This window comes from Bufo gargarizans, chromosome 1 (assembly GCF_014858855.1).
Source record: "Bufo gargarizans isolate SCDJY-AF-19 chromosome 1, ASM1485885v1, whole genome shotgun sequence".
NCBI classification, from domain to species: Eukaryota; Metazoa; Chordata; class Amphibia; order Anura; family Bufonidae; genus Bufo; species Bufo gargarizans.
Genome location: NC_058080.1, coordinates 60,312,471 through 60,339,120, shown reverse-complemented (window position 1 = coordinate 60,339,120; position 26,650 = coordinate 60,312,471). Strand labels below are relative to the sequence as shown.

The 26,650-nt window shown below is 48.4% G+C and overlaps 1 protein-coding gene across 2 annotated transcripts in view; it reads right to left on the bottom strand.

Moving 5' to 3' along the window:
• Positions 1-20,625: 20,625 nt before the first annotated feature.
• GRK4 (G protein-coupled receptor kinase 4) overlaps positions 20,626-26,650 on the bottom strand; it is a 186,513-nt gene continuing 180,488 nt past the window's right edge. For both annotated transcript variants that reach the window (XM_044295702.1, XM_044295694.1), the window contains exons 14-16: positions 26,081-26,218; positions 25,842-25,973; positions 20,626-21,202 (exon numbers count right to left, since the gene is read on the bottom strand). In XM_044295702.1, the coding sequence (XP_044151637.1) occupies positions 21,149-21,202; positions 25,842-25,973; positions 26,081-26,218 (324 nt within the window). In that variant the 3' untranslated portion in view covers positions 20,626-21,148. The remainder of the gene's footprint in view (positions 21,203-25,841; positions 25,974-26,080; positions 26,219-26,650) is intronic.

The following is a 26,650-nucleotide window of genomic DNA, read 5'->3' as shown; positions in this document are numbered from 1 at the left end:
TCACATATAAAACACTTGGGCATCACAGTGGGACGGACCTCGGACACTATCTATAATCGAAACTATCCGCCATTGATTAAAAAAATACTAAAAGACGTAGATAATTGGATGCACCTTCCTTTGTCACTAACAAGGCGGTGCCATCTATTAAAAATGGTCAGCTTTGCCAGGCTCCTGTATCCTATGCAGACATTACTGCTTAAACATGCAGATATCAATCAGCGTTTAGCTATCTCATCTGGAGGGGTAGAAAACCGCGTAACTCACTGAAGACATTACAACTGGCTAGAGAAGACGGCGGAGTTATTCTCCCAAATATTAGGAGATATAACATAGCGAGCAACTCCCGACATAGTATAGACTGGATAACACTGTCACTACTCTAATTTTCACGTAGAATCGCAATTGGCGTATCCATGGTCATTGGCGGCTCTGCTACATGTGAAGTTCGCAAATCTTCCTCCTTTGATAAAAAAAGCACCCTGATGAAAGATACAGTGGCGACCTGGAAAGCAGTACGTAAGGAGTATGGACTCTCCTTCTCTTTATCAAAATACATGCCTCGTTGGGCCCATCCAGAATTTGATGAGGGGGGGACAAAATAGGCAATATATTGAATGGAGGGTCGAGGGAATCAGATCGGTGAGGGACTTATGGCATGAATCGGAAAATAGATATCTACTTTTACACGAGGTGTGTTCAAAATATGGACTGACCAAGGGCCAGCGTCAGCACCCGGGCATACCCGGGCACACTAGAACCTGGAGCCGGCCTTGGACTGACCCCCAAACACTTTCTGGCATTCTTCCAGGTCATGAACTTCCTTAAATCTAGACTGAGGAACCTCTCATGGGAATTTCCGTCCAATCAATTCGATTCCCTGAAAGTATCGAGCCATAATTATCTCTCACTATCTGATTTTGCTCTCCGACTACAAAAAAAAAACTATCAGAAAACCTCAAATTCAAATCTTGGGAAAAAGAACTGAAAACGCCCAACATCCGAAACAAAATTCTCAAGGGACGGTTGGAAGTGAGAAAGGCGACACCGTGTGAAAAATGGCGGGAAACTCAATTCAGGATAATACACAGGGCAATATATGGCTTTCACAACTCATAAAACAGGAAAATAGGACAACGCATTGCCCAAAATGATGAACAATACTAATCTATATCATGGGCTTTGGTCATGCGACCGAACTGTTTCCTTCTGGGAAGATCTTATACGATGGAGTAGGGCAGGCATCCTCAAACTGCGGCCATGAAAAACAACAACTCCCAGCATGCCCGAACAGCCTACAGCAGGGCATTGTGGGAGTTGTAGTTGTACAACAGCTGGAGGGCCTGGTGTAGGGAGACATTGAAGGTAAAGCTGCCATTATCAGCAGAAATAATATTATTTCATAGCCATCCAGACAAACCATCGTTGTCACAGAGGATACATCTGTGCCCCTTGGCTGCCAAGAGATGTCCGTTATACTACTGTATAATGACGCCCACCGTGTCAGATATTGTGGCACAAGTGAAAACATGTTTGAGAATAGAATTTATTGCAGCAGAACAAACAAAAGAGAGCGGGATTGAAAAACTCATGAAAAAATGGAGGAGTTTTATATCTCTAGTGTTAGAAGATAATGAAATCCAGACACTGATGTCCCCATTTAGGCCTCGTGCACACGACCGTTGTTGTGTTCCGTTCCGCAAAATGGGGTTCCGTTGTTCCGTGATCCGTTTCCGTTTTTGTTTCCGTGTGTCTTCCTTTATTTTTGGAGGATCACCAGACATAAAGGAAAGTAAAAAAAAATCTAAGACAGGTTTGCCATGCAAATGATAGGGGAAAAAAACGGACGCGGATGACAATCTTGTGTGCCTCCGTGTTTTTTAGCGGTCCCATTGACTTGAATGGGTCCGCAAACTGTTTTCCGTGAAAATAATTGGACAGGTTATATTTTTTTGACGGACTGGAACCACGGATCACTGACGCGAATGACAAACGGTGCATTAGCCGAGTTTTCAACGGACCCATTGAAAGTCAATGAGTCCGCGCAGAAAGTCACGAATAACGGAACAACGGAAACGGAATAAAACAACGGTCGTGTGCATGAGGGGGGCTCTTTCACACCTGCGTTCTTTTCTTCCGGCATAGAGTTCCGTCCTCGGGGCTCTATGCCGGAAGAATCCTGATCAGTTTTATCCCCATGCATTCTGAATGGAGTGAAATCCGTTCAGGATGCATCAGGATGTCTTCAGTTCCGGACCGGAACGTGTTTTCGCCGGAGAAAATACCGCAGCATGCTGCACTTTTTGCTCCGGCCAAAAATCCTGAAGACTTGCCGCAAGGCCAGATCCGGAATTAATGCCCATTGAAAGGCATTCATCCGGATCCGGCCTTAAGCTAAACGTCATTTCGGCGCATTGCCGGATCCGACGTTTCGCTTTTTCTGAATGGTTACCATGGCTGCCGGGAGGCTAAAGTCCTGGCAGCCATGGTAAAGTGTAGTGGGGAGCGGGGGAGCAGTATACTTACCGTCCGTGCGGCTCCCGGGGTGCTCACGAGTGACGTCAGGGCGCCCCACGCGCATGGATGACGTGATCGCATCCATGTAAGTATCCCGCTCCCCTGCTCCCCACTACTACTATGGCAACCAGGACTTTAATAGCGTCCTGGCTGCCATAGTAACACTGAAAGCATTTTGAAGACGGATCCGTCTTCAAATGCTTTCAGTTCACTTGCGTTTTTCCGGATCCGGCGTGTAATTCCGGAAAGTGGAGTACACGCCGGATCCGGACAACGCAAGTGTGAAAGAGGCCTTAGCAATACATCTTGGTTCTTAAAAGGACAATTGAAGGGCATATTAGGAAGATTAGACCAGCAGGAGACGGCGGTAGGTGCCGGAGTCGAGCACGAAAGGTCAGGAAGAATATAGGTGCTTCAGGAGAAGAGAACGAGGGGTTAGGCCTCTTTCACACTACCGTATGGCTATTTCAGTGTTTTGCGGTCCGTTTTTCACAGATCCGTTGTTCCGTTTTTTGTTTCTGTTGTTTTTCCGTTCCGTTTTTCCGTATGGCATATACAGTATACAGTAATTACATAGAACAAATTGGGCTGGCATAACATTTTCAATAGATGGTTCCGCAAAAAACGGAACGGATACAGAAGACATACAGATTCATTTCCGTATGCATTCAGTTTTTTTTTGCGGACCCATTGACTTTAATAGAGCCACGAAACGTGACTTGCGGCCAAATATAGGACATACGGAAACGGAGTACATTCCGTTTTTTTTTTTGCGGACCCATTGAAATGAATGGTTCCGTATACGGCCCGCAAAACAGAAAAAAAAAAACGGTAGTGTGAAAGAGGCCTTAGGAGAATGGGATCGATAGGATACAAGGCAATGGGGAGGAAAAAGTTGAAATGTAATTGTAATGTCATATGTTGGGAGTTGTACTTTGCTACAGGTCATGAGTCACACATCCTAACGCATTCTGTAACAACAACTCTGAGGGTCCATTCACACGTCCGTGTGTGTTTTGCAGATCCACGGATCCGCTGATCCGCAAAACACAGACAGCGGCAATGTGCGTTCCGCATTTTGCAGGACCGCACATCGCCGGCACTAATAGAATATGCCTATTCTTGTCTGCAATTGCGGACAAGAATAGGACATGTTCTATTTTTTTCGGAAATGGAATTGCGGACCCGGAAGTGCGGTTCCGCAATTCCGTGTCCAGGCAGCACATCGTGCTGCCCCATAGAAATGAATGGGTCCGCAATTCCGTTTCGCAAAATGCGGAACGAAATTGCGGACGTGTGAATGGACCCTGAATGTATGTAGTATTTGAGATTGTTGTAGTGGCTTTTATTTATGTTAAAAAAAATAATAATAATAATAAAGCTGTGTTTACAAAACAATAATAATACTGGGGGCCACTAAATGGGCATTAATAACACTGCGGGGCACTAATGGGGTAATAATCATACTGATGGAGGTGGGGTGGGATTTGATGTCCTGGGGCCACTATGGGGGACATTTTGTATATGAGGGCACTGCAGGGGTTGCAATTAAAAAAGGTTATTAAAAACGGATACAAAATGGCTCCAAAAATGGTTAAAAAATGGCCATGAAAAACTGACAGTGTGTGACAGTGTGTCCGTTTTTCATGGTCTGTCATGTGAAGATAGGAGACACCAAGGAGCAGTAAGTAGGCGCTTTACCTTCACCGCTCCCTGGACCTCTTCAGCAGGTGCCGGGTCTAGCACTAGCACACATCCTGCCCCAAGTGTCCTCCTTTATGAAAACCAAAATATGGTCCTCCTAATGTAAGGCCTTATTCACACTGCCGCGTCCAGTTTTTCACTAGTATTGGGGAGAGGTGCTAGTAGTGAGAAAGCAGGCCAGGACAGAAGAGGTATTTGAGGGGAATGAGCGTGTCTCTGGTAGACGTGGCATGCCCCCGACATGGAGGAAAGAACGTGTGGGCACCATTGCTGGGGCTCAGTTACCGGTTCTGTCCCTGATACACACAGATGCTCAGTGCCCGGTGTGCCAACCATGTTGAACCAATGACTGTGGCTAGAAGGAGGACGAGGTCTGGTGATGGGAACCAGACCTCCCGGGGCTGCCCCTCCAAACTATGTACATGGGTTAAAATGAATATGTCAACTATATTTTCATATAAAATTACAAAATTACATACAAACCGGATTCCAAAAAAGTTGGGACACTAAACAAATTGTGAATAAAAACTGAATGCAATGATGTGGAGATGGCAAATGTCAATATTTTATTTGTAATAGAACGTAGATGACAGATCAAACGTTTAATCCGAGTAAATGTATCATTTTAAAGGAAAAATACGTTGATTCAAATTTTCACGGTGTCAACAAATCCCCAAAAAGTTGGGACAAGTAGCAATAAGAGGCTGGAAAAAGTAAATTTGAGCATAACGAAGAGCTGGAAGACCAATTAACACTAATTAGGTCAATTGGCAACATAATTGGGTATAAAAAGAGCTTCTCAGAGTGGCAGTGTCTCTCAGAAGCCAAGATGGGTAGAGGATCACCAATTCCCACAATGTTGCGCAGAAAGATAGTGGAGCAATATCAGAAAGGTGTTACCCAGCGAAAAATTGCAAAACTTTGCATCTATCATCATCAACTGTGCATAACATCATCCGAAGATTCAGAGAATCTGGAACAATCTCTGTGCGTAAGGGTCAAGGCGGTAAAACCATACTGGATGCCCCTGATCTCCGGGCCCTTAAACGACACTGCACCACAAACAGGAATGCTACTGTAAAGGAAATCACAGAATGGGCTCAGGAATACTTCCAGAAACCATTGTCAGTGAACACAATCCACCGTGCCATCCGCCGTTGCCAGCTGAAACTCTACAGTGCAAAGAAGAAGCCATTTCTAAGCAAGATCCACAAGCTCAGGCGTTTTCACTGGGCCAGGGATCATTTAAAATGGAGTGTGGCAAAATGGAAGACTGTTCTGTGGTCAGACGAGTCACGATTCAAAGTTCTTTTTGGAAATCTGGGACGCCATGTCATCCGGACCAAAGAGGACAAGGACAACCCAAGTTGTTATCAACGCTCAGTTCAGAAGCCTGCATCTCTGATGGTATGGGGTTGCATGAGTGCGTGTGGCATGGGCAGCTTGCATGTCTGGAAAGGCACCATCAATGCAGAAAAATATATTCAGGTTCTAGAACAACATATGCTCCCATCCAGACGTCATCTCTTTCAGGGAAGACCCTGCATTTTTCAACAAGATAATGCCAGACCACATTCTGCATCAATCACAACATCATGGCTGCGTAGGAGAAGGATCTGGGTACTGAAATGGCCAGTCTGCAGTCCAGATCTTTCACCTATAGAGAACATTTGGCGCATCATAAAGAGGAAGGTGCAACAAAGAAGGCCCAAGACGATGGAACAGTTAGAGGCCTGTATTAGACAAGAATGGGAGAGCATTCCTATTTCTAAACTTGAGAAACTGGTCTCCTCGGTCCCCAGACGTCTGTTGAGTGTTGTAAGAAGAAGGGGAGATGCCACACAGTGGTGAAAATGGCCTTGTCCCAACTTTTTGGGGATTTGTTGACACCATGAAATTCTGATTCAACATATTTTTCCCTTAAAATGGTACATTTTCTCAGTTTAAACTTTTGTTCCGTGATTTATGTTCTATTCTGAATAAAATATTAGAAGTTGGCACCTCCACATCATTGCATTCAGTATTTATTCACGATTTGTATAGTGTCCCAACTTTTTTGGAATCCGGTTTGTGTATTCTTTCTTTTTAACCTGTTTTTATTTTCTGACTGTAGATTATTGTTATTTTGTTTACTGTATCTTATTATGGGGGTGGCCATCTTGCCGTAGCTGCTGAGATTTGCTTTGCAACAGTCACATGGACCATAGAAACCTATAGCCTGGAGGTGACCTATTGACTTCTATGGGAGAGTGTTGTGGGCATGCTCTGTGACCTGTGCAGGTCATTGTGCAGGTAGGGGGGGGAGGTGAGCTGTGGTCATCACTCCGCTGTTACTTGATATCTAAAAAAAATAATTATATAACAGATCAGCTTTAATTTATGACAAGTAAATTTAAACATGATTGTACCATTTTCAACTACCTAAAGAAACTGGGGCAGATTTACTATTAAAAATGCACCTTTTTCTGGCGCATTTGGCGCATACTTTGCATCACATTTACCGACTGTTTCACACACTTTTCTAAGCATTTTACGCCTAGCCTGACAAGGGGGCGTGACCTCATGGGAAAATGGGTGTGGTCTTGTGGGAAAGGGCATGGTCTAAATGTGCCTCGGCGCACCAAAAACAAATCCGGCAAAAGTAAAACTACACCAACTTATAGGTGGGGTAAACTGAGACCAGGCACATTTTTTGGGCGCACAGACAAAATTGTGGCACATTTTTGTCTCTGCGCCAAAAAAATGTTTGGAGTATGGAACTAATTTTCGGAGTGGACGGAATTCTAGTGTAAATCTGGCGCAGGAGTGACAGTACTTCAGCTTTATAAAGGTGCGCCAGAAGTGTAAATGTGTCTTCTATTAGGACTGTGATTCGTATTTTTAGACAGTGCAAAGTGTGACGCTATTAGTAAATCTGCCCCACTATAAATGCACTACCTTAATCTGCTGGCTTTACAGGCAGCAGCTTGGCATTGTGTGGTATTATTGTATATTACACCTATTTTCAGTAGGTGATCCATTAGGAGTATAAGAGAATCTGAGCCCTCCGGATTCCTCTGGCAGCGGGTGATCTCATGGATAGGGATGAGCGAACTCGAACTTTGGGGTGTCCGTGACACGGACCCGAACCCGGACATTTTCGTAAAAGTCCGGGTTCGGGTTCGGTGTTCGTCGCTTTCTTGGCGCTTTTTGAAAGGCTGCAAAGCAGCCAATCAACAAGCTTCATACTACTTGCCCCAAGAGGCCGTCACAGCCATGCCTACTATTGGCATGGCTGTGATTGGCCAGAGCACCACGTGACCCAGCCTCTATTTAAGCTGGAGTCACATAGCGCCGCCCGTCACTCTGCTCTGATTAGCGTAGGGAGAGGTTGCGGCTGCGACAGTAGGGCGAGATTAGGCTGATTAACTCCTCCAAAGAACTTGATTATTGATCGATCTGCAGCTGTGCATCATTGAGCTGCTGAAATTCAATTGCTCACTGTTTTTAGGCTGCCCAGACCGTTTGTCAGTCACATTTTTCTGGGGTGATCGGCGGCCATTTTGCGTCTTGTGGTGCGCCAGCACAAGCTGCGACCAAGTGCATTTAACCCTCAATGGTGTGGTTGTTTTTTTGGCTAAAGCCTACATCAGGGTGAAGCTGTCACACCAAGTGCATTTAACCAGCAATAGTCTGTTTATTTTTTGGCCATATACTACATCAGGGGCAAGCTGCGCCTGTCACCAAGTGCATTTAACCCTCAGTAGTGTGGTTGGTCAAGCTGTGACACCAAGTGCATTTAACCAGCAATAGTCTGTTCATTTTTTGGCCATATACTACATCAGGGGCAAGCTGCGCCCGTCACCAAGTGCATTTAACCCTCAGTAGTGTGGTTGGTCAAGCTGTCACACCAAGTGCATTTAACCAGCAATAGTGTGGTTATTTTTTGGCCATATCCCAGTCTAATTCTGTCACTAAATCCATACCGGTCACCCAGCGCCTAAATACTAGGCCTCAAATTTATATCCTGCTAAATCTGTCGTTACCGCTGTACTGTTGTGGCTGGGCAAGTTATTTAGTGTCCGTCAAAGCACATTTTTTGTTCTGGGTTGAAATACAATTCCCAATTTAGCAATTTCATAATTTAGTGGTTTCTGCTGTATCAGAGCTATTTGAAATCTATCCCTAAAAGGGTATATAATATTCAAGGTGCACATAGGGTCATTCAGAATAACTTCACACACACGCTACTGTGCATTTCCAAGTCTAATTCTGTCACTAAATCCATACCGGTCACCCAGCGCCTAAATACTAGGCCTCAAATTTATATTCAGCTGAATTTGAATACAATACATTGGGCCAAATAATATTTTTGTTGTTGTGGTGAACGATAACAATGAGGAAAACATCTAGTAAGGGACGCGGACGTGGACATGGTCGTGGTGGTGTTAGTGGACCCTCTGGTGCTGGGAGAGGACGTGGCCGTTCTGCCACATCCACACGTCCTAGTGTACCAACTACCTCAGGTCCCAGTAGCCGCCAGAATTTACAGCGATATATGGTGGGGCCCAATGCCGTTCTAAGGATGGTAAGGCCTGAGCAGGTACAGGCATTAGTCAATTGGGTGGCCGACAGTGGATCCAGCACGTTCACATTATCTCCCACCCAGTCTTCTGCAGAAAGCGCACAGATGGCGCCTGAAAACCAACCCCATCAGTCCGTCACATCACCCCCATGCATACCAGGGAAACTGTCTCAGCCTCAAGTTATGCAGCAGTCTCTTATGCTGTTTGAAGACTTCGCTGGCAGGGTTTCCCAAGGGCATCCACCTAGCCCTTCCCCAGCGGTGGAAGACATAGAATGCACTGACGCACAACCACTTATGTTTCCTGATGATGAGGACATGGGAATACCACCTCAGCATGTCTCTGATGATGACGAAACACAGGTGCCAACTGCTGCGTCTTTCTGCAGTGTGCAGACTGAACAGGAGGTCAGGGATCAAGACTGGGTGGAAGACGATGCAGGGGACGATGAGGTCCTAGACCCCACATGGAATGAAGGTCGTGCCACTGACTTTCACAGTTCGGAGGAAGAGGCAGTGGTGAGACCGAGCCAACAGCGTAGCAAAAGAGGGAGCAGTGGGCAAAAGCAGAACACCCGCCGCCAAGAGACTCCGCCTGCTACTGACCGCCGCCATCTTGGACCGAGCACCCTAAAGGCAGCTTCAAGGAGTTCCCTGGCATGGCACTTCTTCAAACAATGTGCTGACGACAAGACCCGAGTGGTTTGCACGCTGTGCCATCAGAGCCTGAAGCGAGGCATTAACGTTCTGAACCTTAGCACAACCTGCATGACCAGGCACCTGCATGCAAAGCATGAACTGCAGTGGAGTAAACACCTTAAAACCAAGGAAGTCACTCATGCTCCCCCTGCTACCTCTTCTGCCGCCTCGGCCTCTTCTGCTGCTGCCGCCTCGGCCTCTTCTGCTGCTGCCGCCTCGGCCTCTTCCTCCGCCTCTGGAGGAACGTTGGCACCTGCCGCCCAGCAAACAGGGGATGTACCACCAACACCACCACCACCTCCGTCACCAAGCATCTCAACCATGTCACACGGCAGCGTTCAGCTCTCCATCTCACAAACATTTGAGAGAAAGCGTAAATTCCCACCTAGCCACCCTCGATCCCTGGCCCTGAATGCCAGCATTTCTAAACTACTGGCCTATGAAATGCTGTCATTTAGGCTGGTGGACACAGACAGCTTCAAACAGCTCATGTCGCTTGCTGTCCCACAGTATGTTGTTCCTAGCCGCCACTACTTCTCCAAGAGAGCCGTGCCTTCCCTGCACAACCAAGTATCCGATAAAATCAAGTGTGCACTGTGCAACGCCATCTGTGGCAAGGTCCACCTAACCACAGATACGTGGACCAGTAAGCACGGCCAGGGACGCTATATCTCCCTAACTGCACACTGGGTAAATGTAGTGGCAGCTGGGCCCCAGGCGGAGAGCTGTTTGGCGCACGTCCTTCCGCCGCCAAGGATCACAGGGCAACATTCTTTGCCTCCTGTTGCCACCTCCTCCTACTCGACTTCCTCCTCCTCTTCTTCCACCTGCTCATCCAGTCAGCCACACACCTTCACCACCAACTTCAGCACAGCCCGGGGGAAACGTCAGCAGGCCATTCTGAAACTCATATGTTTGGGGGACAGACCCCACACCGCACAGGAGTTGTGGCAGGGTATAGAACAACAGACCGACAAGTGGTTGCTGCCGGTGAGCCTCAAGCCCGGCCTGGTGGTGTGTGATAATGGGCGAAATCTCGTTGCAGCTCTGGGACTAGCCAGTTTGACGCACATCCCTTGCTTGGCGCATGTGCTGAATTTGGTGGTGCAGAAGTTCATTCACAACTACCCCGACATGTCAGAGCTGCTGCATAAAGTGCGGGCCGTCTGTTCGCGCTTCCGGCGTTCACATCCTGCTGCTGCTCGCCTGTCTGCGCTACAGCGTAACTTCGGCCTTCCCGCTCACCGCCTCATATGCGACGTGCCCACCAGGTGGAACTCCACCTTGCACATGCTGGACAGACTGTGCGAGCAGCAGCAGGCCATAGTGGAGTTTCAGCTGCAGCACGCACGGGTCAGTCGCACTACAGAACAGCACCACTTCACCACCAATGACTGGGCCTCCATGCGAGACCTGTGTGCCCTGTTGCGCTGTTTCGAGTACTCCACCAACATGGCCAGTGGCGATGACGCCGTTATCAGCGTTACAATACCACTTCTATGTCTCCTTGAGTAAACACTTAGGGCGATGATGGAAGAGGAGGTGGCCCAGGAGGAGGAGGAGGAGGAAGAGGGGTCATTTTTAGCACTTTCAGGCCAGTCTCTTCGAAGTGACTCAGAGGGAGGTTTTTGGCAACAGCAGAGGCCAGGTACAAATGTGGCCAGCCAGGGCCCACTACAGCAGTGGCCGGACTGAGGGGGGGCGGAGCCCCCTTTAGGGGAGGCCCCCATGACGGGGGGTTTGGTTTCAGTGAGCTAGGGGGGGGGGGGAGTGGTCGGGCTAGAGGAGAGGGAGGGGGCTTTGGCAGGGAGAATAGGATAGGATAGGTTGGGGGTATGAGGGGGTGGAGTTAAGGGGTTAAATAGGCAGGGAAGAGGAAGGCTAGGGGCCATTTTAGGTAGAGAGAGAAGCTTGCGTCACCTGAGAGATGGAGCGTCTGGAGGCCATGATCGGCGAGTTGCGGGCAGCGGCGGAGGTGAGAGGCCCAGCGTGGGTTCAGGACCAGATCCAGCTGCTGCTGGGGGGGCCGAGTGAGGTGCCTGTCTTGCCTCACTCGCCGGTATTACGGCCGCGGCGGGCCAGGCCGCCGGCGCGCTTTTCCCCATCAACTTCCCCCCCTAGGGCTCAGCGCCGTATTAGGAGCCCCTCTCGGGACCCTCCACGCCGGGTGCCGCCGACGCCAGCTTCTACTAGGCCCCGGCGTGGGAGGAATCCTCACTGGGATCGGGACCGGGTACTGCGGGCGCCCCTGTAACTTATGGCACAGGGGCGGCCCCTCGGCGTGGGAGGTCAGGCACTCAGCGCGGGGCTGCTGCATGTGGATCCGGTGGTAGCAGCAGGCCTCAGGTGGCAGACAGCTCGAGAGGCTCCGCCCCCAGGAGCAGTTCTGGTGACATCGTTAACCCCGGCGTCCCTGGTTTGCATGGAGCCAGGGGACAGGAGCCGACCGAGCCCAGGAGAAGTGCGGAGGTCCGGACCGTGGAGGGATCCTGTTGCAACGCGCGTTCCTGCCCTGCCAGGAGGCAGGGTGAGGATGAAGGTTCCGGCGGCATGGTCTATCCGGGTGAGGACGTCCCTGGTCCCGGCGGGTCCAGGGGACAGAGGGACGGCGACAGCATGACGCAGAGGAGGGATCTTCAGGAGTCAGGACCTGCGGCTGATGGGGACACAGCGCCCAGGCAGCCAGGTGAGATTGCATGGGGTCCACTTGCGCAGGTAGTGCAGGGTGTGGGGGCTGGTGTGGGGGGTGTTTCCCAGTTGGAGTTGAGTAAGGGCCTGGGGCAATTGTTGGGGGGTCTGGCGGGGTTGGTTGCTAGTTGGGGGTTGAGTGGGGGGACGCCGTTGCAGGCCTGGGGCGTGCAAGGGGTGGATGCGGGCGCAGGGTCGTCGGTGGAGCCGCAGCGGGGGTTGCCGGGTGTGGGGGTGTCGGTACAGACGCAGGCGGGAACGGAAGGGGACGAGGATGCGGTGCGGGTTGATGATAAAGCAAAAGGGGAGGTTTATGTTTGCTTTGAGGGTCCGTTGGGGGTGCATTTGAAGTCGGAGGTGAGGGAGAGGATTTGGAAAGGGGAATATGTGGAGATATTTTCCTTGCTTCCTTTGGAACGCTTCAATCTGGATAGGGTGCGAAGGGAAGATGGTAAGCGGGAGGAGGAGGAGAAGCGCCGGTATAGGTTAATACCGAGGATGTTTGCTAACTGGTTGCAGGCTTTCGCGATATTGGCCAGTGTGATTGGGGAGAGGACTCCGGAGGCTTGTTCGGGGTTGTTTTGTTATGTGGACGCAATCGGGGAGGCGTATCGGGTGTATGGGGGAGTGGCGTGGTTGCGGTATGACGAACAGTTCCGGCAGAGGAAGGCGGTTCGCCCTGAGATGCGGTGGGACCATAAGGACATTGCTTTGTGGCTGAAGGTTACGGCCCCAGTGCGGCCGGGGCAGCCCTTTCGGGGGGAAGGTAGTAGTGGGGGGTCGGGCAATACAATGGTTGCCTCTGCTAAGGGACTGTGTTTTGCCTTCAATGACGGCACCTGTAGGTTCGGGCCAAAATGTAAATTTAAGCACGAATGCTCAGGCTGTGGAGGGAGTCACGGGGCAGCGCGGTGTTTTAAGGGAGGCAAGCAGAGAGGGGGGGATGGTTTTGGAAAAGGGGGTGACGCCGGTGCGGCTGGAAAGGATGCAACCGTACTTAGATAGGTACCCCAATAGGGAGGCTGCGGGTTTGTTGGTTTTGGGTTTTGCGGAAGGTTTTCGGATTCCGTTTGTTCCGGGTGAGGCGGTGTTGCTCAGGAAGAATTTGCGGTCTGCTAGGGAGCATCCAGAGGTGGTGGGGGAGAAGTTGGGGAAGGAGGTGATGCTGGGGCGGATGGCGGGTCCGTTTTTGGAGCCACCGGTTTACAATTTGCGGGTGTCACCGCTGGGGGTTGTACCTAAGAAAGAGGCGAATAAGTTTCGCTTGATTCATCACCTGTCGTTCCCGAGGGGCTCCTCGGTCAATGATGGTATTGACCCGGCGGTTTGTTCTGTAGTTTATACGTCGTTTGACGCGGTGGTCGGTTGGGTGAGGCGTTTTGGGGCGGGAGCATTGATGGCTAAGACGGATATTGAGGCAGCGTTTCGGTTGTTGCCGGTTCATCCGGATTGTCAGCATTTGTTGGGATGTTTTTGGGATGGGGGGTTCTTTGTGGATCGGTGTTTACCCATGGGGTGTTCGTTGTCGTGCGATTACTTTGAGACTTTCAGCTCGTTTTTGGAGTGGGCGGTTGTAGACTCGTCGGGTTGTGAATCGCTGATTCATTACCTGGATGATTTTTTGTGTATAGGCCCCCCGGGGTCGCCGGTTTGCGCATTATTGTTGGCAAGGTTGAGTTCGGGTTTTGAGAGGTTTGGGGTCCCGCTGGCAGAGGGTAAGACGGTGGGGCCGGTGTCAGAATTGAGTTTCCTTGGCATAGTGATTGACTCCCAGGTGGACCGAGCGGTTGTGGTGAATCGAGGGGGGGTCATTCGATGGTGCCTTTGAGCTGGGCGGTACGGCTGGAGGCAAGAATGGCTCACCCTGGTTTTGACAGCTCGATGTTTTGGGGCTTCAAGGACCTCCCCCCCATTTGGGTTATACTGTATTATGTTATGTTATGGTTGTAAATGTTATTTAATAAACGGCTGCTGTGGCCATTACATTTCCAATTGGTGGTCCGAGTTTTTATTGGGATTAGGGCTCTGGGGTGGAAATGTTTAATGGTGGTTAGAGGTGAGTAAGAGGGTATGAAAGTAATGGTTGAGGCGAACAGGGATAACCAATACCCTCGTCATGGAGGACGAGGAGGACGAGGATGAGGAGGAGGTGGAGGAGGATGAGGATGAAGCATGGTCACAGCGGGGTGGCACCCAACGCAGCTCGGGTCCATCACTGGTGCGTGGCTGGGGGGAAAGGCAGGACGATGACGATACGCCTCCCACAGAGGACAGCTTGTCCTTACCCCTGGGCAGCCTGGCACACATGAGCGACTACATGCTGCAGTGCCTGCGCAACGACAGCAGAGTTGCCCACATTTTAACGTGTGCGGACTACTGGGTTGCCACCCTGCTGGATCCACGCTACAAAGACAATGTGCCCACCTTACTTCCTGCACTGGAGCGTGATAGGAAGATGCGCGAGTACAAGCGCACGTTGGTAGACGCGCTACTGAGAGCATTCCCAAATGTGACAGGGGAACAAGTGGAAGCCCAAGGCCAAGGCAGAGGAGGAGCAAGAGGTCGCCAAGGCAGCTGTGTCACGGCCAGCTCCTCTGAGGGCAGGGTTAGCATGGCAGAGATGTGGAAAAGTTTTGTCAACACGCCACAGCTAACTGCACCACCACCTGATATGCAACGTGTTAGCAGGAGGCAACATTTCACTAACATGGTGGAACAGTACGTGTGCACACCCCTCCACGTACTGACTGATGGTTCGGCCCCATTCAACTACTGGGTCTCTAAATGGCCAGAGCTAGCCTTTTATGCCTTGGAGGTGCTGGCCTGCCCGGCGGCCAGCGTTTTGTCTGAACGTGTATTCAGCACGGCAGGGGGCGTCATTACAGACAAACGCAGCCGCCTGTCTACAGCAAATGTGGACAAGCTGACGTTCATAAAAATGAACCAGGCATGGATCCCACAGGACCTGTCCGTCCCTTGTCCAGATTAGACATTAACTACCTCCCCTTAACCATATATTATTGGACTCCAGGGCACTTCCTCATTCAATCCTATTTTTATTTTCATTTTACCATTATATTGCGAGGCTACCCAAATTTGAATGAACCTCTCCTCTGTCTGGGTGCCGGGGCCTAAATATATGCCAATGGACTGTTCCAATGTTGGGTGACGTGAAGCCTGATTCTCTGCTATGACATGCAGACTAATTCTCTGCTGACATGAAGCCAGATTCTCTGTTACGGGACCTCTCTCCTCTGCCTGGGTGCTGGGCCTAAATATATGCCAATGGACTGTTGCAGTGGTGGCTGACGTGAAGCCTGATTGTCTGTTACGGGACCTCTCTCCTCTGCCTGGGTGCTGGGCCTAAATATCTGACAATGGACTGTTGCATTGGTGGCTGACGTGAAGCCTGATTCTCTGCTATGATATGAAGACTGATTCTCTGCTGACATGAAGCCAGATTGTCTGTTACGGGACCTCTCTCCTCTGCCTGGGTGCTTGGCCTAAATTTATGAAAATGGACTGTTGCAGTGGTGGCTGACGTGAAGCCTGATTCTCTGCTATGACATGCAGACTGATTCTCTGCTGACATGAAGCCAGATTCTCTGTTACGGGACCTCTCTCCTCTGCCTGGGCCTAAATATATGCCAATGGACTGTTGCACTGGTGGCTGACGTGAAGCCAGATTGTCTGTTACGGGACCTCTCTCCTCTGCCTGGGTGCTTGGCCTAAATTTATGACAATGGACTGTTGCAGTGGTGGCTGACGTGAAGCCTGATTCTCTGCTATGACATGCAGACTAATTCTCTGCTGACATGAAGACAGATTCTCTGTTACGGGACCTCTCTCCTCTGCCTGGGTGCCGGGGCCTAAATATCTGAGAATGGACTGTTCCAGTGGTGGGTGACGTGAAGCCAGATTCTCTGCTATGGGACCTCTCTCCAATTGATTTTGGTTAATTTTTATTTATTTAATTTTTATTTTAATTCATTTCCCTATCCACATTTGTTTGCAGGGGATTTACCTACATGTTGCTGCCTTTTGCAGCCCTCTAGCCCTTTCCTGGGCTGTTTTACAGCCTTTTTAGTACCGAAAAGTTTGGGTCCCCATTGACTTCAATCGTGTTCGGGACGAAGTTCGGATCGGGTTCGGATCCCGAACATTTCCGGGAAGTTCGGCCGAACTTCTCGAACCCGAACATCCAGGTGTTCGCTCAACTCTACTCATGGATCCAGTATGCTGAAATCCAACATGCCCTTTGTTTTTCTCCCCCAACATTTGTCTGGGGAGTCGGAAGACCTCCATACATCATTAGCCAATCACTGAGATTCAGGCCTCTTGCACACGGCTGTGGTGGGTCCGTTGCCGTATTGCGACCCGCATACGGCGGGGCCGCAATACATGGGCACCGGCTCGTGTGCACTCACTTGAATGGGTCCGCAATCACGGAGATGCGGAACGGAAGCACGAATCGGAGTGCTTCCGTGGTGTTTCTGTCCGTGTCTCTGCACCGCAAAAAAAATAGTGCGGTGCGGTCTCGATCCGTCCCAGCCGCCATACGGACTTTGCCTGCATTGGGGGCAAATTGCGGTCCCCAATGCACGGAACGGATGCACAACGTTCGTGTTCAAGAGGCCTCAGGCGACTTTTACCTAATGTGTACAGTCAGCGTAAAAACATATTTGGGCTGCAAAATCAAAAGAAATACTTCCCCCTTTACTGACCAATAGTAACTCCTTAAAGGGGTTGTATTTAAGGCAAGGAGTGCTATAAAATAAAAAAATTATATGTTCACCAGTTTAATCCTCCAAAGCTACGGCGCTGTGGCTCCAGGGGTTCCCACCGGGCCCTGTTTACTTCTGTGCAGCTGATCATATGTCCTCTACCCAATCATTAGCTCGGCGGGCTGTTCTGCTTGTAGCGGCAGCTCTCATGTGATGGCCCACGTGTGATTCTAATGCATTCCCTGACTTTATAAAAAAATTTAGATTTTGGACATTGGGTTATCCAATTTCTGAAACAGCCCCCCCCATGTGCCGGGCCTCTCACAGGTAATATACTTACCCCGCTCCCGGTCCCCGCACCGCCGCTGCTGCTTCTCCCTGTACATGGATGAAAACATCCAGTATCGGGGGGAACAGCCAATGGCAGGTGAGGACGGGGACGAGCCTCCCCCCGACACCGGATGTTTTCAACGGTGTACAGGGAGAAGCAGCAGCGGCGGTGCGGGGAGCAGGAGCACTGCCGGTGGCACATGGGGGGGGGGGGGGCTGTTTCAGAAATTGGATAACCCCTTTAATGCCTCCAGAGTCTTAATAACAGCATATATTGTTTTCATTTTGGCAGCCATAACGAATGTTTTGTATTGTTCTCACAGCTGCACGAGGCCTTGTTGTAGTTGTATTAGGCACCATTTGGTGGTACATTTACATTAGGCTGCAATTTATGGTTTCCACTAAAACTCCCATGAAAGGGCATCTGTCAGCAGTTTTGTACCTATGACACTGGCTGACCTGTTACATGTGCTCTTGGCAGCTGAAGACGTCTGTGTTGGTCCCATGTTCATAGTATTTAAAAAAAATAATAATTCCTGGAGAACGCCTTTAACAAGAAATAACTGCAAGGGTTTCTGGGAGATTCAGGTGCTTGATTGTCTAATGTGAACTACTACCCACCCACAGAAAGGGAAGGAAGTCCTCCAGATAAGCAGATGAGTGAAAAATAGGGTATTCAATTTGTGGGATTAACTCCTTTAACCATAGGGGTAAGTAGCAAGTTCTACTATGGTTACTCCTTCTGGGTGACATTATTTTTTGCGACATTCTTGTGCTGTGACATCACTACGTTATTACTGTACTGTGACATTATATATGCATTTGGGCTCATGCACATGAACGTGTGCCAGTTGGGACTGTATTGAGACCCGCATACAGCAATTGAATGGGTCCGTAACCTGGAAGGTGCAGTGTGGAACGGAGGCACGGAACCACTACAGACTACTTTCGTGGGGTTTCTGTCTGTGCCTCCGCATCTAAAAAATAATACGTTAATAATATTTTTTTTTTGTGGTGCGGACGGATCACGGACCCATTCAAGTTGAATGGGTCTGGATCTGTCTGCGGCATCCGCACAGATGTTGCCCGTGAATTGAGGACTGCAAATTGCGATCCTCAATGCATGGAACGGCCGTGTGCATGAGCCCTTATTTTATTCACTTAGTGCTGACATATTCCATAGCGCTTTACAGACATTATCATCACATCCAGCGTTACAACATCACTGTATTGTGACATCATTGTCTATATTATCCCTGTACTGTGACATCACTGTCTGCACTATCCCTGTACTGTGACATCATTGTCTATATTATCTCAGTACTGTGACATCACTGAACATTTTTCCACTACTATTACCTCACTGTGTACATTATCCCTGTACTGTGACATCACTAAATGCATTATCCCTGTACTGTGACATCACTGTGTGCATTATCCCTGTACTGTGACATCACTGTGTACATTATCCCTGTACTGTGACATCACTAAATGCATTATCCCTGTACTGTGACATCACTGTGTACATTACCCTGTACTGTGACATCACTGTGTACATTATCCTGTACTGTGACATCACTGTGTACATTATCCTGTACTGTGACATCACTGTGTGCATTATCCCTGTACTGTGACATCACAGTCTACATTATCCTGTACTGTGACATCACTGTGTACATTATCCTGTACTGTGACATCACTGTGTACATTATCCCTGTACTGTGACATCACTGTGTGCATTATCCTGTACTGTGACATCACTGTGTACATTATCCCTGTACTGTGACATCACTGTGTACATTATCCTGTACTGTGACATCACTGTGCACATTATCCCTGTACTGTGACATCACTGTGTGCATTATCCTGTACTGTGACATCACTGTGTGCATTATCCCTGTACTGTGACATCACTGTGTACATTATCCCTGTACTGTGACATCACTGTGTACATTATCCTGTACTGTGACATCACTGTGTACATTATCCCTGTACTGTGACATCACTGTGTGCATTATCCTGTACTGTGACATCACTGTGTGCATTATCCTGTACTGTGACATCACTGTGTACATTATGTCTGTACTGTGACATCACTGTGTACATTATCCCTCTACTGTGACATCACTAAATGCATTATCCTGTACTGTGTCATCACTGTGTACATTATCCCTGTACTGTGACATCAGTGTGCACATTATCCCTGTACTGTGACATCACTGTGTGTATTATCCCTCTACTGTGACATCACTGTGTACATTATCCCTGTACTGTGACATCAGTGTGCACATTATCTCTGTACTGTGACATCAGTGTGCACATTATCCCTGTACTGTGACATCACTGTGCGCATTATCCCTGTACTGTGACATCACTGTGCACATTATTCCTGTACTGTGTCATCACTGTGTGCATTATCCCTCTACTGTGACATCACTGTGTACATTATCCCTGTACTGTGACATCAGTGTGCACATTATCCCTGTACTGTGACATCACTGTGTACATTATCCCTCTACTGTGACATCACTGTGTACATTATTCCTGTACTGTGTCATCACTGTGTGCATTATCCCTCTACTGTGACATCACTGTGTACATTATCCCTCTACTGTGACATCACTGTGTGCATTATCCCTGTGACATCACTGTGGCATTATCCCTGTACTGTGACATCACTGTGTACATTATTCCTGTACTGTGTCATCACTGTGTGCATTATCCCTCTACTGTGACATCACTGTGTACATTATCCCTGTACTGTGACATCACTGTGTACATTATCCCTGTACTGTGACATCACTAAATGCATTATCCCTGTACTGTGACATCACTGTGTACATTATCCCTCTACTGTGACATCACTGTGTACATTATCTCTGTACTGTGACATCACTGTGTACATTATCCCTCTACTGTGTCATCACTGTGTACATTATCCCTCTACTGTGACATCACTGTGTACATTATCCCTGTACTGTGACATCACTGTGTACATTATCCCTGTACTGTGACATCACTAAATGCATTATCCCTGTACTGTGACATCACTGTGTACATTATCCCTCTACTGTGACATCACTGTGTACATTATCTCTGTACTGTGACATCACAGTGTACATTATCCCTCTACTGTGACATCACTGTGTGCCTTGTGCATTAGGGAGACCAATCATAAGCCTTTCTGAACATGTTTCTGAAAGTAGTCATGGTAGACTGGGGCCCCATTCCAAGTTTTGCTCTAGGTGTCCCATGGTTACTCGTTACGCCCCTGCCTTTAATTTTTAAAAATGGACGACAAACAGAAATAAAATGAAAATAAATGGCATTAAATGACTGGCAGCAAAAGGGTTAATGAAATGCATCGTTCTGCAACACGAACAACAATAAAAACATAAATAAAACAAAAATGGAAAGTTCTCCTTTAATCCACAAATATAGCTCAGAACCATACAAACAGTATAGACAAGTCCTTGCAGTGCTGCTTTCCACCCCCTCGCCCTGAGAGGCGGAGCTTAGTATGTGGCCCTTATTCACTGTGTCTGCCTATGTACGGGGTGGGGGCCCTGTCGCACTGTATGCAGTTAATGCCGCTAACAGACTGCGGAATTAAATACTTTCAGTCATTCAAGATAACATGGTGTGCATATATTGGCATATTATATATGTATCATTAATATACATATGCACACGCAAACACACTATATGCATCGGAGTGGTACGAATATGGCCTTTTTTTTGTACAATACACGTTGTGAAAATATACATCTTAACAGAATTCAAGTAGAAATGTACAAAATCTGTAAACTCATACAGAATTCTTTGTTTAATTTATAATACACCTTTACAGTTCATAGATACAATAAAATATTTGCAGTTTTAACGCTCTAGGATTTGATTTTTTTGGCTATTGGACAGTGGTTCATGGTCTGGAGGCCTCTTCATCATCATCACTGTAGGAGGATTTAAAGCAGACCTAGGAGGGGAAAACGGAAGAAGCGTTAGAGTCATCGTTTAAGACAAAAAGTCTAATTCACGCTAGGCGGCCGCAATGTTTCATAATGGAGGATAACTTGAATCTGATTGCGGCTACATGCACACGACCGTATGTGTTTTGCAGTCCGCAAATTGCGAAACCGCAAAAAAAAAACGTTCCGTACGGCATCCGTTTTTTTTGCGGATCCATTGTAATAATGCCTATCCTTGTCCGCAAACTAGAAAAAAATAGGGCATGCACTATTTTTTGGGCGGAGCAACGGAACGGACATACTGATGCGGACAGCACACTTAATTGAAATTAATGGGTTCGCATCCTATCCGCAAAAAAAAACTGAACGGACACGGAAACAAAATACGGTCGTGTGCATGAGGCCTGAGGTTGAAGATTTGAACTGGGTATTGCTATTTTCTATGCAGGGGAGGAAGGGGTTAACAAGAGCTACGGTTATTGCAATCGATGCTGGGCGGGGCGGACTGGGAACTTAAAATGGCCCTGGAAAAAACACTAAAAAAGGCCCCATTTTGTATTCGGGTCCAAATTGATGGAAGGCAGGGCCAATAAGTAGGCGGGGCCAGTAATACCATATTGCGGCACATTATACCACCCCCAACAGAGCCACAGTCCATCACAAAATACATCCCCAAAAACTTCCACTGGCCGGCCACTTGGGCATCGGCCCACCGAGAAATTTCCCTGTAAGGTCTATGGCCAATCCGCCCCTGATCCTGGGAGATGCAGGTGCTTGATGATGGTGATGAGCGAAGCGAGCTTCGGATTCTACATCCAAAGTCGCTTCGCTCTAAACTTCGGATTACTACTGTACAGAGATCCGTCTCCATACAGCATTAAAATGGATGGGCGCCAATGAGCCGAAGTTAGTTATTCGCGAAGCCGCGCATGATTTTGTTGAATAACTTCGGTAGTTGTTTTTTAAAGTGGGAAAAGCACTCTAAAACTTGGAGCCAAACTCGGCTTCGGTTCCAACTGGTACCTCGAGTTCGGTTCCAAGTTTTAAAGTGGCTTTCCACTTTAAAAAACAAGCAGCAAAGTTATTTAACAAAGTCTTGCGCGACTGCGTGAGTAACTGACTTCGCCTCATTAGAGGCTGTACATTCTAATGGCTCATTCACGCGACCGTGTGCTGCCCGTGTGGTCCGCAATGAACGTGCAGTGACCGTGGGGCAGCCGCATGCGGATCGCGGACCCATTCACTTGAATGGGGTCCGCGATCCGTCCGTTCCGCAAAAAGATAGAACAGGTTCTATTTTTTTGCGCAACGGAAGCACGGAACGGAACCCCACGGAAGCACTCTGTAGTACTTTCGTGGGGTTCTGTATCTCCGGATTTGCGGACCCATTCAAGTAAACGGGTCCGCATCAGTGATGCAGAATGCACACAGCTGGTGCCCCGTGTATTGTGGACCCCCCGTATGCAGGCCGCAATACGGCCGTGTGAATAAGCCCTAATACTGTAATGAGATGGATCACCGTACAGCATTAGGCTACATGCACATGACCGTATGTGTTTTTAAGTCCGCAAATTGTGGATCCGCAAAAAAAAACTACGGATGACTGAGGATCCATTGTAACAATGCCTAAAACGGACAAGAATAAGACATGTTCTATTTTTTTTTGCGGGGCTACGGAACGGACATACTGATGCGGACAGCACATTCAAATGAATGGGTCCGCATCCTATCCGCAAAAAAAAAACACGGAATGGATGCGGAAACAAACAACGTTCGTGTGCATGTAGCCTTAATCTGAAGCTTTGAGCGAAGCGACTTTGGATGTAGCATCTGAAGCTCGCTTAGCTCATCACTATTTGATGATGAGCTGCTGCCCACCCACAAAAAAGGAAGGAAGTCCTCCACATATGTGAGTAAAAAAAATCTGGTTCAAATTTGTGGGATAACCCCTAATAGACCTGAGTGAAAATGTTTTATTAGAGGAAAATAAACTAAATTGACAAAAAATATTTCCACTTTTATATCAATGAACCCATTCTGTATAATTGTTGTAAATTGTACATTAATTCCCTAGTTTTCAAGATACAAAACTACGGTATGTGGCCTCCATTCCCTAATGGTTGAGGTCGGGCGCAGCATCCATTGCGAAGAGTTGCATAAAGTCAAGCACACAGCAATGTAATCTCCACAGACAAGCCCCGCTAGTAGTATGGGTTGTACCGAAGAGCTGCTTTTTACGCCAGTCTTCGATTTTCCTCCTGCACCTCGTCATAAATGAGGAGACTCTATGTCAGTCCGTGCGCCTAGAGAGAAAAACTACTCCAGCCCCGTTTTTTTTCCGGTATTGAAATTCTCTGCCGGATCTCAATAACGGATAAAACAACACAAGTGTGAAAGTAGCCTAAAATAGTTGGATGTCCCTTAATAAATGACTTTGAGGGTATCTATGTCCATACGTGACTGAAATGCTGTAGATTTACGGCAGCATTTCCCCTGGAAATACCAATGATCAGCAAGGGGCTGGACCCACTCTGATCAGATACTGACGGCCTATCCTGAGGACTGGAAAACTCCTTTAAGACACAGTGGGCCACTGCCTCGTTGGACTGTAAGGTCTAATGTGCCCTCATCGTGTGTCTACTTGCCGGCTATGATACTCTACAACAAGCTGTGCATCTGTTGGACGTTATTAGTACAGGAGTTTAACCTCTGCATGTAAACAAGAATCTATTTACTTGCAGCAAGCAGAGATCCTAAGGCCCCTTTCACACGGGCGAGTATTCCGTGCGGATGCGATGCGTGAGTTGAACGCATTGCACCCGCACTGAATCCCAACCCATTCATTTCTATGGGGCTGTTCACATGAGCAGTGATTTTCACGCATCACTTGTGCGTTGCGTGAAAATCGCAGCATGCTCTACTTTGTGCGTTTTTCACGTAACGCAGGCCCCATAGAAATGAATGGGGTTGCGTGAAAATCGCAAGCATCCGCAATCAAATGCGGATGTGGTGCAATTTTCACGCACGGTTGCTAGGAGACGATCGGGATGGAGACCCCATCATTATTATTTTCCCTTATAACATGGTTATAAGGGAAAATAATAGCATTCTGAATACAGAATGCATAGTACAAAAGGGCTGGAGGGGTTACATTTTTTTTAAACTCACCTTAGTCCACTTGATCGCGCAGCCGGCATCTCCTTCTGTCTTCATCTAAGGCTACTTTCACACTAGCGTTCTGCTGTCCGCTCGTGAGCTCCGTTTGAAGGAGCTCACGAGCGGACCCGAACGCAGCCGTCCAGCCCTGATGCAGTCTGAATGGAGCGGGTCCGCTCAGACTGCATCAGTCTGGCGGCGTTCAGCCTCCGCTCCGCTCGCCTCCGCACGGACAGGCGGACAGCTGAACGCTGCTTGCAGCATTCAGCTGTCCGCCTGGCCGTGCGGAGGCGTGCGGATCCGTCCAGACTTACAATGTAAGTCAATGGGAACGGATCCGCTTGAAGAGGTCACCATATGGCTCAATCTTCAAGCGGATCCGTCCCCCATTGACTTTACATTGAAAGTCTGAACGGATCCGCTCAGGCATCTTGCGCACTTAGAAAATTTTCTAAGTTATTAATGCAGACGGATCCGTACTGAACGGAGCCTCCGTCTGCATTAATATGATCGGATCCGTTCAGAACGGATCCGATCAAGCGCTAGTGTGAAAGTAGCCTTAGCTGTGTGGAGGAACAGGACCTGTGGTGACGTCACAGTCATCACATGATCCATCACCATGGTAAAAGATCATGTGATGGATCATGTGATGACCGGAGTGACGTCACCACAGGTCCTGTTCCTCCACACAGCTAAGATGAAGACAGAAGGAGATGCCGGCTTCGCGATCAAGTGGACTAAGGATACTTTCACACTTGCGGCAGGACGGATCCGACAGGCTGTTCACCATGTCGGATCCGTCCTGCGGCTATTTCGCTGTGCCGCTGGACCGCCGCTCAATCCCCATTGACTATAATGGGGACGGGGGCGGTGCTCTGGCGCAGCACGTCTGTGCACGGCGAAAGCCGCCGGACTAAAAAGCCTGGCATGCAGTAATTTTAGTCCGGCTCTGCCCCGTCCCCATTATAGTCAATGGGGACGGAGTGGCGGTCCGGCGGCACGGCGAAATAGCCGCAGGACGGATCCGACATGGTGAACAGCATGTCGGATCCGTCCTGCCGCAAATGTGAAAGTAGCCTAAGGTGAGTTAATTTATTATTATTATTATTATTTTAACCCCTCCAGCGCTATTGTACTATGCATTCTGTATTCAGAATGCTATTATTTTCCCCTATAACCATGTTATAAGGGAAAATAATACAATCTACAGAACATCAATCCCAAGCCCGAACTTATGTGAAGAAGTTCAGGTTTGGGTACTAAACATGCGCGATTTTTCTCACGCGAGTGCAAAACGCATTACAATGTTTTGCACTCGCGCAGGAAAAATTGTGCGTGTTCCCGCAACGCACCCGCACATTTTTCCGCAACGCCCGTGTGAAAGAGGCCTAAGAGTGGTGAGAAAAAGTATACTGGGGATTAGAGGTGGGTTTGCAGTCAGAGGAAGGTAAGCAGGGCAGTGGAGGAGTCACTGCGCAGAAGGCGTCTCACCCCTCTTCTGAACAATCGATGGAAGAAGCTTCTCTTTGGTCTAATGTTCTGTTTGCTCACATCCAGGTCTGGCGACAAGCAGCCGTCTGTCTCATACACATTGATGTCTTTAAAGCACTCTGTTTCAATCATCTGCAAGAAGGAGGAAATTCAATTGCTAATTCAAGGTGCTGAATAACATCAGTAGTCCCCTGCGGGCGAAGGCGCTGCCCTAGACACAGAGCCAAGGGAGGGCTTACCTCTTGCTGCCATGGAATGGAGACGCTGCCCGTCACAAATTTAGAGTAAAAGTCATCATCTGTGGTGTCCAGGTTCACTCCCTTCACGGTGGAGAACTGCTCGATGTCCAGCACGTCCTTACAATACACAGCACGCGGCTGCAGGAGAGAGAGCAGGGTGTGTGGGTGTATATACTGTGTATGTGTATATATACACATATTTAAAGGGCATCTGTCAGCAGGTTTGTACCTATGACACTGGCTGACCTGTTACATGTGCGCTTGGCAGCTGAAGACATCTGTGTTGGTCCCATGTTCATATGTGCCCGCATTCTTGAGGAAAATTGTGTTTTAATATATGCAAATGAGCCTCTAGGAGCAACGGGGGCGTTACCATTACTCCTAGAGGCTCAGCTCTCTCTGCAACTGCTGCGCCCTCTGCCATTTGATTGACTTTAGGAGAAGTCAGGGCCAGGTGTGATCATGTTTTCATTACCTGGCCCTGTCAATCAAAATGGAGAGGGCGCAGCAGTTGCAGAGAGAGCAGAGCCTCTAGGAGTAATGGCAACGCCCCCGTTGCTCCTAGAGGCT